Below are 12,558 nucleotides of genomic sequence, written 5' to 3'. Positions count from 1 at the left end.
TTTCACTGACAACGGACCCCTCCGTACTCCAATTTTGTTCTTCTGATAAAACCGCCAAACCAGGATCATTTTATCGCTTTGCATTTCCGGTGTAAGCTATATTCATTACCCTTCAACCAAACTTGTACGCTGCATCCTACTGCCCTTACGTACTCGCGTTCGTGTTCGTTAAATTCTTGGCTCGGCTGTGGAGAGCATGCATGAATAGACAAGCAGAAGCGCTTTGCTTCATCAACCATGGAATCAACAGCCAGTAGTAAGGAGAGGACCGAGTTCTTCCAAAGAGTAAGTGATCATTCTCAAGCCCCAAAGAAAATACTGACTCGAATTAGCTTAAACCATGTTGCGTTAAGATAAGTCAGTTGGCGATCCGCGAGGCCGACGGACGAGCTTCTTCTCGAGAGCTTGGTGAGCAGACAGGTCGACTTTTGGAGCTCCTCAATGAACAAATCAGACGGAACCCGCTAGTACTGGATGAGAAGTTATCTGAATATGTGTTCTTCCCTCTTCATCACATCTTTCGCCAGATGGATCAATATCCCATGCCCTTGATCGAGAACTGCATCAAGACGCTTACAATTCTCATCACGCACGGCTGGAAGACAAAGCTTTCTGCGGAGCTTGTGCGACAGATTCTGAGTCTTCTGACTTTCATTATAGATGGAACACCTGGCTCAACCCCAGCACGCCCTGTCGCTGAGGAGACAGTGCTGGAAGCTTTTCGTGGGCTGACAGCGCTCTTCAACACAGCTGGTTTATCGGCCGCAGCTTCATCAGGGCTTTCGGAGGCAGAGTCAATACCGGCTCTTGGGCACGGCGTAACTATCATGTTGAATGGAGTGGTAGACGGTGCAACGCCTCAGATTCAACAGGAAGCACTGCGTGCCCTGCAAGCAGTGTACCATACTGTGAAAGAACCTGCTGCATTGGCTAGTTTCCTGCCTGGCACCGTTTCCCTACTCGCCAAAGTCACATCTTCACCTAACCGATACAAGAGCGCTGTTCTTGCCAAATGTTTCGAGACAGTGAGCCTGGTACTGACAAGTGTATTGGCTGATCTACGGACGCGGTCGATCTTGACAAAAACCGAAACTGATCAAGAAGGGGCCGAGGATAACAAAATCCTATCTCCAGCTTGGCTCAAGGCAAGCACTATGCAAGTTAAGAAAGCCCTCTCAACGATTATGAAACTGCGTTCTCATGAATCTGCTGAGGTGAGGAATGCCCTCAACAAGCTTTGCGTGACCATCCTGGATGAATGCCACAACACGTTGTCCAACTGTGCAAACATACTTGTCGAGACAGCCATGATGCTTGGGGAGACTGAGAACAAGATGTCCCTGACACAGACTAGTTTACAAGATCTTGTCAACATCTATCCTGAACTCGGTGAAATTGTCAAAACGACGACATATAACTGGATGTCTAGTCTTTCACGGCTGATGCAATCAGCGGATGAAGATGTTAAGCGAGACACAATACGAAATGTCTTGAAGGGTCTTGAGCTCATCAAAGACTTACAGATACAATCATCGACGCTGGACGAATCTATGTCGATTATGCTCCGAGATAGTATTATATCTCTAATGCAAGCATCAGGAACCTCGGAAACTAATGAGAACATGGACGTTCGACTGATAGACAGTGGGGAAGCATCGGCAGAGCAAGGGGATGTCCAATACCAGCCCGTCTTGCTGCCCTCCGAATCGCAAAAGGATATCCGTCATGAGATGGCATCACTCATTACCTTTCTTGGGTCATCGTCTCAGCAAGCAAGATTTGCTGGTACTATGTTGGAGCAAGTTCAGGACTCTGATAACTCAGCCAGCCAAGTCGCTACTTTTTGGCTTTGCTTTGAACTTATCAAAGCGAGCCATAGATCATCTGCTGAAGCAGAGATGTTCTTGAACTTGTCATCAGTAACCGATCCCTCCCAGGATATCGACACCATATTCAATGAGCTTTACACAACATCGGTGCAGATTCTCGACCGGCACACAGATGTGGAATCTATCGACTGGCGGCTAGAAGCTCTAGCCCTAGAAGCAACTGCCTACACAGCACAGCGAGCCGGAGAGTCATTTCGCCCCGAACTGATCGATATTTTGTTTCCCATCGCAACGTTCTTAGGCTCCAACAACCCCAATCTGCAAAAGCATGCTATTGTCACATTGAACAGTATAGCAGCCTCATGCGGATATGCCAACGTTTCAGAGCTTATCATCCAGAATGTGGACTACATGGTGAACTCGGTTTCGTTGAGGCTGAACAGCCTGGACATATCGCCTGCCTCGATCAACGTCTTGACCATGATGGTCCGACTTGCAGGCCCTCGACTGGTTCCCTACCTAGACGATGTTATCGACTCTATCTTCGGGGCTTTAGATAACTTCCACGGATATCCAGTATTTGTCGAGATCTGTTTGTCGTGCTCAAGGAGGTTGTGAATCAGGGCGTTCGCTCGGATATGTTGTTGCTGGAACATCAGGCAAGGTCAAAACCAGACCATCGAAAAGTCCACAAGAAAGAACCTGGGCTCTCCGAACTCTTGGATACTTTGGAAAAGCGAAGGCAGCGGGCAGCACTCGATGAGACGGAAACAGAAGAAGAAGTGAAAGGCCACCCAAAGATTCCGTGGAAGAAAGAAAAGAACGAGAATGATAGCAACGAGGCAGCTGATCCTCCACCGGAACCAGAAAAACCACCAAACTCACCAACGTACCAGCTTCTGCTGAGAGTGGCAAACCTCACGCAACATTACCTCACCTCCCCGACACCGACACTACGAAGATCCTTACTTGAGCTCCTGGCAACAGCATCCACTGCTTTGGCTCCCGATGAAGATGCATTTTTGCCCCTCGTTAACGCGATCTGGCCAGTAGTGATCGACAGGCTGCATGACCCAGAAGCTTATATCGCGGTCGAGGCATGCCGCGCGCTTGCTGGGCTCTGCGCTGCTGCGGGGGACTTCCTTAGCTCTCGGTTCAAGACTGACTGGGCTGAATGGCTTCGAGATTGGTGCCGAAAGGTTAAACAGCAAGCTTCCGCTTCACCGAGCTGGGTCAGACCCCATGGGGAAGCTGGCACTACGTGGGGGAAAGAAAGCGACGATAGCCGAGTGTTGATACCCCTGAGAAATGGTGATAGTCTAAGCGGCAAGCCTTTAACGCAAATAGTTGCACCATCTTCAGGTAGCTTAGGCAAATTTGCGTCACCAGCGCGAGTGTGGGAGGGTACGGTTGAGCTACTGACAGCTCTCGTATCTCATGTTCAGGTTGACGAAGAAATGTTTGATGACATTCTTGACTTACTCTCGGACGTTTTGGAACGAAACGTTGTAGTGCGGGAGGCATTGGAGGCTGTTAACGGGGACGCTGTATGGCTTTCGCGGTATGAGAGAGGGAATGTTGAATGGCTCCCAACACCGAAAATGGACGGAGTGGAGTTCACTCACATGGAAATCTCCAGGTAATGCATTACGAAATAGACAGAACAAACCAACCAATATCGACTTCTCAATCATACCATTGTGGGCATTGAATTGGCCAGAGCCGGCACAAGAACTCATCTAGTGGTACGACTCGTTTCCTGGGGTTAGCATGGATACTAGGAGCGCCACCGGGCAAACCGTTCCTTGACGATGATGGAAGGCAGCAATTGTTATGTGATCGCTTCACGTGGAATTTCCACTCGAGGGAAGCCTGTGATACTAAAGCTTACCCCTGCCAAACATGCTGTGGGGAAGCGAGAGGTCTAGATTCTGCTGACGGTTCCGCAGTGGAAACATTGAGCATTTTCTCCGCATCTTATGTGTCAACACCTTCTTGAACAAGTTAGGTTTGAGAGGCTAATAATTGGAGTCGTTAGTATTATGGATCTCCCCGAGCGAACCAGGAAGACTGAGATTACCCTCAAACCTCGCTCGGCTCTACCCCAGAAACAAGATCAAGATGCTGCGGAAACGATTTCGTAATGGAATCAACATGTTGAGTGTCTAGACTCGAGAGTCTGGAGAATCCCCAGATTATGAGTCTGGATCTGGGGAGGCCTCGTGGCGACCATTGCATCGTATCCATTTTCCCCAGAAAGCCAAGAAGACATAACGTAACGAGACTCTTGAGCAAGTTGAGCCTCCTCGCTAGCTTGTCTTGAATTGACATTTTTTTCATGAGGGGAAATTCCAGCGTGAGGAGATTTCAAGCCACGATTGATATGAGTGGCCCAGCCAAGGAGATACCGATGGTATGAGGGAGAAAAATTCGATAAGGCCAGCTAAGAGATAGCGGTTTTTCCTGGCTGGCGGTCAGCAGCTGAGAGCCAGCGGGAGAGGGGAAGGAGTCTCCAAATTGCTAGTTGGTCCTAGGGCTGTTGGGACATGGGTACAGTTCCAGATTCATTGATACCACCGAAGCTGGGGGCCATTCATGGCCAATCAGGAGCATGTTAACTGCAAGAGGAGGGTAGTCTGGAAGTCTTCTAGCTTGAGGACTAGTTCGAGTTTTGCCACCCTCTTCGAACGAGACGTGGCCGCGTGAGGGTGCCCTGGAGCATGTGGGGGAGAGCCAAAGCAAGCCAAGGCATCTCCAAGTTTTGCTTTGCTTTGCTCTCTGCCGCTGAAGACTCCAAGGTGCTTGGCGATCTATTGGCATCGCATCGCCAAGTTCTGCAGCACACCAAACCAAGTCTTGTCTGCAGATCCCAAGGTCTGGGCAGCAATGGGCCCGACCCGAACATTTGGTTCACAATGATAGCATGTGTCTTGTAATACGACATAAGTCATCAGTTTATTACTACCACCAGGGGATTTCCCGAAGAGGGACAAGGGCCATTGGTCATGATGTCGACCTTCCGAAAGAAGCTGAAAGTGCTTACGGGGCCACTGAACAAGCGTTACGGACGTGGCGTTGAAATGGTCATTGACTCCGCGTTAGGAGCGCGTTTACTGGTAATCAACTGCCCATGAAAGTCAACGGAAAACTGCCGAGAGGTTGACTCGTAATAGGGCGTCGGCAAGGGTACATACATACGATGCAACAAACCCAATGTGAGTTAATTCCAAAGGATTGCAGCATGACAAGGGTCTGACACTCTTTGGGTAGTATTGGTGAATAACCTTATCCTGAGGGAGGGAATCGTAAGAAACAACTCAAATTGACTGATTGCTGACCATGCTGACTCGTTTATCAGATACGCTATCTAGATTAACGTCAAACGACAAGCGAGTTAAGCGCTGTATCAACCGTTGTCATGTCTTTACCAGCACGAGCCAAGATAATTCCAGCCCAGAACCGGCCCGGTCAAAGTCGACACGATTCTCGGCTACGGAGCCCTCTCGCGCTCGCCGAGAGATAGACAAGCAGAACCAAGACGGGAACCAGATAAGGGGGGGCCAGGCCACTACTGCAGTGTGACCTTTAGGCTGCTGTGCTCCAAGCTCCAAGGTGGACATGAAAATCCTGTACCCACCATGATACCGCAGCTTGGAGTTGAAGAGCCAATGGCTTCATGAGCCTAATGATTAGCCTCAAAGATAAACTCTTTGGGGCAAAACAAGACAGGCTAGACTGCCCGTTCTGCACACCATTTCCTCCAAGTTCAACCAACACGCTAACATTAAGACTAACGTTAGACTACCCCCCCCCCCCCCCCCTTGACCCATCCTTGCCATCTCCAACTCCAACTCGCATCTGACAGACCCCAGCGCCACCAAATCTAGAACGGTATGGAGAGCAGTTCCATAGTCTCGGTATATTGTGCAACATCGTCGATCAAAACGAGTACAAATACTGAGGCCCTCTCCCTCATTCCGGGGATACAAGAACCAAGAGCATCACTCTCGACACTCACTCCCCTTTCTCTCACTCTCACTCTCTCATACACTTCTCTCTCCTCTCACCACCACCACAACTAGTAGCCATGGCTTCTACTCCTCCCACCGATTACGGCAAGGAGGCCGTTCTCGATGTCTCTGAGACACGAGATGTCGAGACTGGCGAGGTCAAGAACGGTGGCCTCAAGCAAGATCTCAAGAACCGACACATGCAGATGATTGCCATCGGTATGACTTCACTCCTCTTCTATTCCTCAACTCATAACTAACATGTCTAGGTGGCGCTATCGGTGCTGGTCTCTTCGTCGGTTCAGGTGGTGCCCTCCAGAAGGGTGGCCCTGCTGCTCTCCTCATCGGCTATCTCATCATCGGTATCATGCTTCTCTGCACATGCTTGGCCCTCGCTGAGATGGCTGTCCTCTACCCCGTCAACGGTGCCTTCTTCACATACATCGTCCGCTTCGTCGATCCTTCATGGGGTTTCGCCATGGGTTGGCAATACGCTCTCGCTTGGTTGACTGTCCTGCCTTTCGAACTTATCGCGGCTTCCATCACCATCAGATTCTGGAGAGAAGATATCAACATGGCTGTCTGGGTCTCTGTCTTCCTTGTTGTCCTCATGGGCATTCAGATCTTCGGTGTTCGAGGTTACGGTGAAGTTGAGTTTGTTCTCTCTATCATCAAGATCTGCGCCTGTGTTGGTTTCATCATCCTCGGTATTGTCATCAACTGCGGTGGCGTTGGCGACCAGGGCTACATCGGTGTCAAGTACTGGCGCGATCCTGGTGCTTTCACCAGCTTCAAGGGTTTCTGCGCTGTCTTCGTCGTCGCTGCTTTCTCCTTCGGTGGTACTGAGATGGTCGGTCTGGCTGCTGCTGAGTCTGCCAACCCCCGCAAGTCTATCCCCATGGCTAGCAAGCAGGTCTTCTGGCGAATTGCTATCTTCTACATTCTCAACCTGTTCATCGTCGGTCTCATCCTCCCCGCCAACGACCCTCGCCTGATGGGCGCCAGCGGTGCCAACACCAAGGCCTCTCCCTTCGTTCTTGCTATCCAGGATGCCGGTATCAAGGTCCTTCCAAGCATCATGAACGCTGTCATCACTGTTGCTGTTCTCTCCGTTGCCAACTCCTGCACTTTCGGTTCTACCCGAACCATCCAAGCTATGGCTGAGCGCAACATGGCCCCCAACTTCTTCAAGTACATTGACTCCAAGGGCCGCCCTCTCTACTGTGTTATCCTCCAGATCGCCTTTGGTCTCCTTGCCTACATTGGCGCTGCTCCTCAGGGCATGGAGATCTTCGGCTGGCTCTTGGCCCTCACTGGTCTTGGCTTCCTCTTCGTCTGGGGCTCTATCTGCCTCGCCCACATCCGCATGCGTGCCGGTATGAAGGCTCAGGGCATCAACCTCGGCCTCATTCCCTACAAGACCCCCTTCGGCGTTGCTGGATCTTACCTCGGTCTCGGACTCAACATCCTCGCCCTCATCGCCTCTTTCTACACTGCTCTCTTCCCTGCCTCCGGCGCCTCTCCCACCGCTGAGGCCTTCTTCAGTTCCTACCTCGCCTTCTTCTCTGTTACCCTTCTCTACCTTGGATACAAGGTCTGCACACGCAAGTGGCAGATGTATGTCCGCCCCGCAGAGATGGATCTGGCCAGTGGCGCTGTTTGGTTGGAGGAGGAGGAGCCCAAGGAGCCTTTCGTCTGGGCCGATGCTCCCAAGAAGGTTCTCCGAAGCTTTTTCTAAGCATGTACGAAGGATGGAGTTGATATGATTACGGATACCCACACTACTGGATGAGTGAAAGAATTGTACATATATATGATCATGTAATATTTTGAGTTTTATACCAGCGAGAAAAGCAAGGCGGTTAGCGTTCCTGAGCATTATCTGCACATATACAATACGCATGCAATCTCTTCAAACACCAGAGCACAATCACAGTGATAAACATAAGAGCCGAAGTGATCTACATTCTTACTTGCGAGGTGATTCAGCAGAGCCTTCCTTATTCTGTAAGGGATCTATTCGTTAAAGGAGTAACAGAAAATTACTGCTCAATCACGCAGATAAGGTAAGACTTGTTCCCCAACCTATATTTCAATGGTGTCCTAGACAGCCCAAGCAATGAGCACGGCAAGATTTACTCTTGGCCAAAATTGTTCCTGCTCGGCACTATCAACAAGATGTCTAGGTACTCAGCCATTTCTTCTTGTTCCGACACAATAGTGTTTTGCTTTTACACTGACTGTACTATTCCACATTATCTCCCATACGATTTGTATCCATGTCATCCTTTTCGTAGATTTACTCCTAAAGTTGCCCGAGCTAGTGCCTCTACAAAATTATATAGTCCAAGTTTAGTAAGCCCGAACTCACAAATTCGTAAGTAAAACTCAGTACCGAGAATGTCATACAGAAATAGCAATCTTATTCGTCATTGGCTTTGGTCGAGATCACGATGCTAATCTCCCGCGGAAGGTTCTCCTTCAGGATCAGCGCATCAGCTGCGTCAAAGATCGAGCAGAGCTTTGAACGAAGAAGTCGCTCCTGCGATGCTGATCCACGCTCGAGTCTGGAGATAGCTTCGGCCACATTAGCCATGATTTCGTTGCGGTAGGAGAGATCGTCGTTGATGTTGAGCCTCGTCTGGTGACGATCTTTGGCTCTGACCAGATCAAGGTCGAGGGAAGACATGACAGCAACGTCCATTTTGGAAACCATATCAAGGAAAGCACCCTACATAGGGTGTGATCGAGGAAAGACATAGGCAATTGTGTCGAAGAGGCGTTGAAGAGCGCCAACAATAATGTTCTTTGTACCATCAGCTTCTTGGCTGAGGAGACATTCATTCCAAGCAGGTCCAAAAACTTGCTGGAACGACTGGCAACCGGGCTACTCCAGGAGAGCCGTTCGAAGTTCCATCAGATTGGGTATTGCCTCCTGCAGATAGTTCTGCTGAGAAATTTCGTATCTCACGGACCTTGTCTGACAGTTCAACCAGCTTCTTTACAGCTGCAGTTGATTCTGCATCATTGACCTGTTGAGCCAGTTGAATCCAGTCAATTTCATCGGAAACCAGGGACGCAAGAGTGGCACCGGCCTTGCCCATATATTTCCAAACTGATAGTTCCGTGTCTGCGTCCTTGATGATTGGCAACCATGATTTCGCGACTTGGCTGCACTAGTACCATAGTCGGTTCTTCGCCTCCTCTGGAAGCACAAGGATGATGGGCTCCGATAGCCATGCCTTTACCTCTCTGATGAGAGCTGGATCGTTTTGCTTGAACTTTCGGTTTCCTAGTTTCTCAAGTATTTCCTTGCCCTCGCTTAATGCTTGACGGCGGTGGATGATCTGCGGCGCGTCGACAGTCCTCTTCTTCAAACAAGGGGCACCCGGTGCTGACTTAACCCAGCCGTTAAATCTCGCTATGGTCAGAAGCATCAGAGGGGTGGTGGTGTCTCCGAATATATTGGTTGTGACTGCAAACTTTCCCAGGGTGATCTTTCCAACTGTTGGAGACTTTGAATCTTCGCCAGACTTCTTAACGAAGAACTGACACTCACCAGTCTGAGGCCATGCATTGATGGCAATACCAAGGTAAGCCCACACAGCACTCGGGGAGACAGTGTTGACGACGTGTTTGTTATTGACATTAGAGTTGGCGATGACGTGCTTCAGGTTCAGAGTAGCGGCAATAGCCACGACGGTCGTTGGTGAGAGCGTGTAAAAATTGCCGCTCTTGGTGGTTCGGTTGGTGTTGGAGAATTCTTTCAGAGGACTTGCGATTGGCTCCTCAGAATTATCAGTCTGTTATTCCTTGCAAGGACTAGATATGTTCACTTACCTGGCTCTCCCAAATAGCATAGTCAGTTGTCTCGATGACTTTGGTGTTCTCGATAGTCTTTATGCAAGCCTTGAAGCATTCCATGTGATTGTCGGGATCACGGCCGGCGAGTCGAAAGACCTCACGAGTCACTTGCTCGTGAATTCGCTGCGCTGTCCGCGCACTTAGTGGCGGTTGGGCGGTTCCGGGCATGGCTGTATCGTCAAAGGCGGACCAGATGGAGGAAGATATGAAGGAGAATAGCCTGAAGATATCTCTGATGATGATCCAAGAAGGCCAAGAATATTGAGAGGTAAAGAAGAGGGTTGAAGAGATGAAGGACGGGATGATGTTATGAAAAATCGAGGCGGTGCCGCATGAAGAGAAGATGAATGGTGGGCACGTAGGAAGGATGATGAAATGGCCAGCTACCTCAAGACGCCAAAGGCTTCTCGTTATAAGATAGAAAGCAACCTATGAGCAAGGATGTGCTGGATTTCCTCTTCTTCTTCTTCTTCTTCTTCTTCTTCTTCTTCTTCTTCTTCTTCTTCTTCTTCTGCTGTGGTGAAATGATATGCAGGAGGGGAAGAAAGTATTGGATGAGAGAGTGTGAAAGTAGGAGAAAGGTGACGCTAGTAATCAAGTATTCAGGTCTCATGCCCACCGCTAATGCATACAGCCAACACTACCTGGTCACTCATGGCTTCTGGATAACCTCATCGCCGTGGGCAAAATCATGATGAAGTATCCGGAAGACGTCCACGGTCAACTGATGCCAGATTTTCTCGCTCGAGACTACCCTGAAATCGCGGAGCTGGGCATTTGTTACACCAAATGGTAAGTTGCCATTCAAGTTGAGCATTGGCTGTCACCATAATCAACGCTTCTATGCTTCGTCTTCCTAACACTTGGTAGATAGTCTATCAATAATTCATCACATCTTGGGAGCCACAGTTAAATATCCTTCAACAACAGCAGTAATCAGCCGATTGGCAATAGCCTGAGGAGGAGGCAATCGCAAATCACCCTCTTTGTATTCCTCTGGAGCAGGCTCTCCAAGGCTGCTCGTTCCATTCTTAAGAGCCTGGCGGGCTTCATCAATGGAGAACCACTTAGCCACCTCCAACTCCTTGTCGTTCAGAGAGATCTTCTCGCCATCACCAGGCAGAGCCTGAGCTATGGCTCCAATCATCAAGCTGGAAGGATAAGGCCACGGCTGACTCGAGTGAATAACAACGCGTCCAACACGAACACCACTCTCCTCCCAAACCTCTCGCCGAACCGACTCCTCGATAGACTCTCCAGGCTCAAGGAAGCCAGCAAGCGTGCTGTACCAGTGAGGGGGCCAACGCTTCTGACGGCCGAGGAGAATCTTCGTTCCATCTGCGGAAACAACAGCGGCAATCATCGTGGGATCCGTTCTAGGGAAACAGATGTTTGAGACGCCGTGACGGGTGGGGCAGTCACCTCGAAGCTCACTAGAAGCTCCGCCTTTCTTATCGGCGGGAGGGCAGACGCGCTTATAACCAGCGTGAACTGAGAGATTGGGTAGCCCGCAGCCGGCACAAAAGGGACTTCGTGTGTTCCAGTCAATGATAGATCTAGCCTGCGCATAAAGAGCGGCTGCAAAAGTTAGTTGAAGATCGAATCGGTTTCAGGCACAACTTACCAGCCTCAGGTGACTGGTTCATGGCTCGAGGGTTCTTATCCAGAGACAGTCCTTTCTTCTCCTGTTCCTCTAAGAACTGGGTAGCTTTCTCAGCGTGGTTTCCCTTGGGAGTAATGTCAATGGCAAAATAGGGGTGGCCCTTAATGTCTCCATGATCGGAAGAGGAGATGGAATCCTTCTCATTACCCTCCTCTAGCATACCAATGAAGACAACCAGGGGTCTGGTCTCAGCAGAGTTGAAGCTCTGGATAGCTTCATCCTCAGTGAGAGTGAAATGGTCCGGTCCGATCAGAGGCTCGACATCCTTAAAAGTCAGATAAGCCGGAGTCTTCTTGTCAACAACCAGAGGGTTCAAGTCATGGAGTGCCAAATATCTAGCTGTAGGGCTGTTATAGGCTTGTCGAAGAAAGCCAGTATCGGCACGCAGAAAAGAGAATCTGTTGATACGACCACCAGCGTAGTAGTTGACAACCTCTTTTCCAAAACGGCGAGTCAACATTGAGTCGTCGGTTTGAAGAGCTGCAATCTCGGGCAGCCCTGGACCTGAAATGTTTGTTGACATTGAGTGTTGTTGTTTCAAAGGTGCTGGGATTTGTATTTGTAATGCTCTTGATATGAGGTTGGAGATAGTGGGGTCAGAAATAGTCGACACTCGATGCTAGATTGAGGGCCTAGATTTTCTTCTGCTGGATTTATAATCAGAATATGAGACAACTCCTTTCCAGTGTTGATGTTGAGGTTTGGTTATCAGGCACAAAGAGGAGACTTTCTATGATCAACGCGAGGCAATGAGTGAGCAGTACTAATCGGCTTCAAGTCCGAGGTCTCCGTTCTGTTTCCTGTTCATTCTGGGGCTAGCGGTGAGAAACTCGCGGGCGATTTGCACAATATTGCGGCGAATGCGGCCATGTACCCAGCGGGATGGAGTTCTGATGAGTCAGGGCTTGTCATGATTGGCCTGCAGAGAGAGGATCTCATTGAGATTCATTGGGTCCATGGATATCATATTTTTTTGGTGTTTCATCACTGCGATCATGACCTCATTTGTACATTATCAGATAGACGAAGCAATATCTGCGATCCACGATCTTGCATTCAGAACAGCCCCTGACTATATTGAACCACTTCAATTGGTTATATTTACATGGCGTTCTCATAGTTCAGCTGGCATTGGCTGTTCACGAATCCGAACTTGATCTACAGCTTAACTTCCTCGCTGTGCCGAGGTCGG

The 12,558-nt window shown here is 49.5% G+C and overlaps 4 protein-coding genes across 4 annotated transcripts; 2 read left to right on the top strand and 2 right to left on the bottom strand.

Annotated features, from left to right (window-relative positions):
- Positions 1-49: 49 nt before the first annotated feature.
- On the top strand, positions 50-3,668 carry FOXG_09318 (uncharacterized protein). The gene is made up of 2 exons (XM_018388409.1): positions 50-285; positions 333-3,668. The coding sequence occupies exons 1-2, from the start codon at positions 238-240 to the stop codon at positions 2,445-2,447; spliced, it is 2,163 nt and encodes a 720-aa protein (XP_018246471.1). The 5' UTR covers positions 50-237; the 3' UTR covers positions 2,448-3,668.
- Positions 3,669-5,605: 1,937 nt separating this feature from the next.
- On the top strand, positions 5,606-7,793 carry FOXG_09317 (uncharacterized protein). Its single transcript, XM_018388408.1, has 2 exons — positions 5,606-6,058; positions 6,109-7,793. Exons 1-2 carry the CDS (start codon positions 5,917-5,919, stop codon positions 7,575-7,577), a joined length of 1,611 nt encoding a protein of 536 aa, XP_018246470.1. The 5' UTR covers positions 5,606-5,916; the 3' UTR covers positions 7,578-7,793.
- Positions 7,794-8,261: 468 nt separating this feature from the next.
- On the bottom strand, positions 8,262-9,871 carry FOXG_09316 (uncharacterized protein; the record flags this gene model as incomplete). The annotated part of the gene is made up of 4 exons (XM_018388407.1): positions 8,262-8,570; positions 8,815-8,976; positions 9,088-9,627; positions 9,680-9,871. The coding sequence occupies 4 exons, from the start codon at positions 9,869-9,871 to the stop codon at positions 8,262-8,264; spliced, it is 1,203 nt and encodes a 400-aa protein (XP_018246469.1).
- Positions 9,872-10,481: 610 nt separating this feature from the next.
- On the bottom strand, positions 10,482-12,277 carry FOXG_09315 (uncharacterized protein). The gene is made up of 2 exons (XM_018388406.1): positions 11,328-12,277; positions 10,482-11,281 (listed from the first exon to the last, which is right to left on the bottom strand). The coding sequence occupies exons 1-2, from the start codon at positions 11,887-11,889 to the stop codon at positions 10,593-10,595; spliced, it is 1,251 nt and encodes a 416-aa protein (XP_018246468.1). The 5' UTR covers positions 11,890-12,277; the 3' UTR covers positions 10,482-10,592.
- Between the last annotated feature and the right edge of the window lie 281 nt (positions 12,278-12,558).

Source organism: Fusarium oxysporum, chromosome 9 (assembly GCF_000149955.1).
Source record: "Fusarium oxysporum f. sp. lycopersici 4287 chromosome 9, whole genome shotgun sequence".
In the NCBI taxonomy this organism is placed as follows: Eukaryota; Fungi; Ascomycota; class Sordariomycetes; order Hypocreales; family Nectriaceae; genus Fusarium; species Fusarium oxysporum.
Note: the sequence above shows the minus strand (reverse complement) of the source record. Positions and strands in the feature narration are given on the sequence as shown.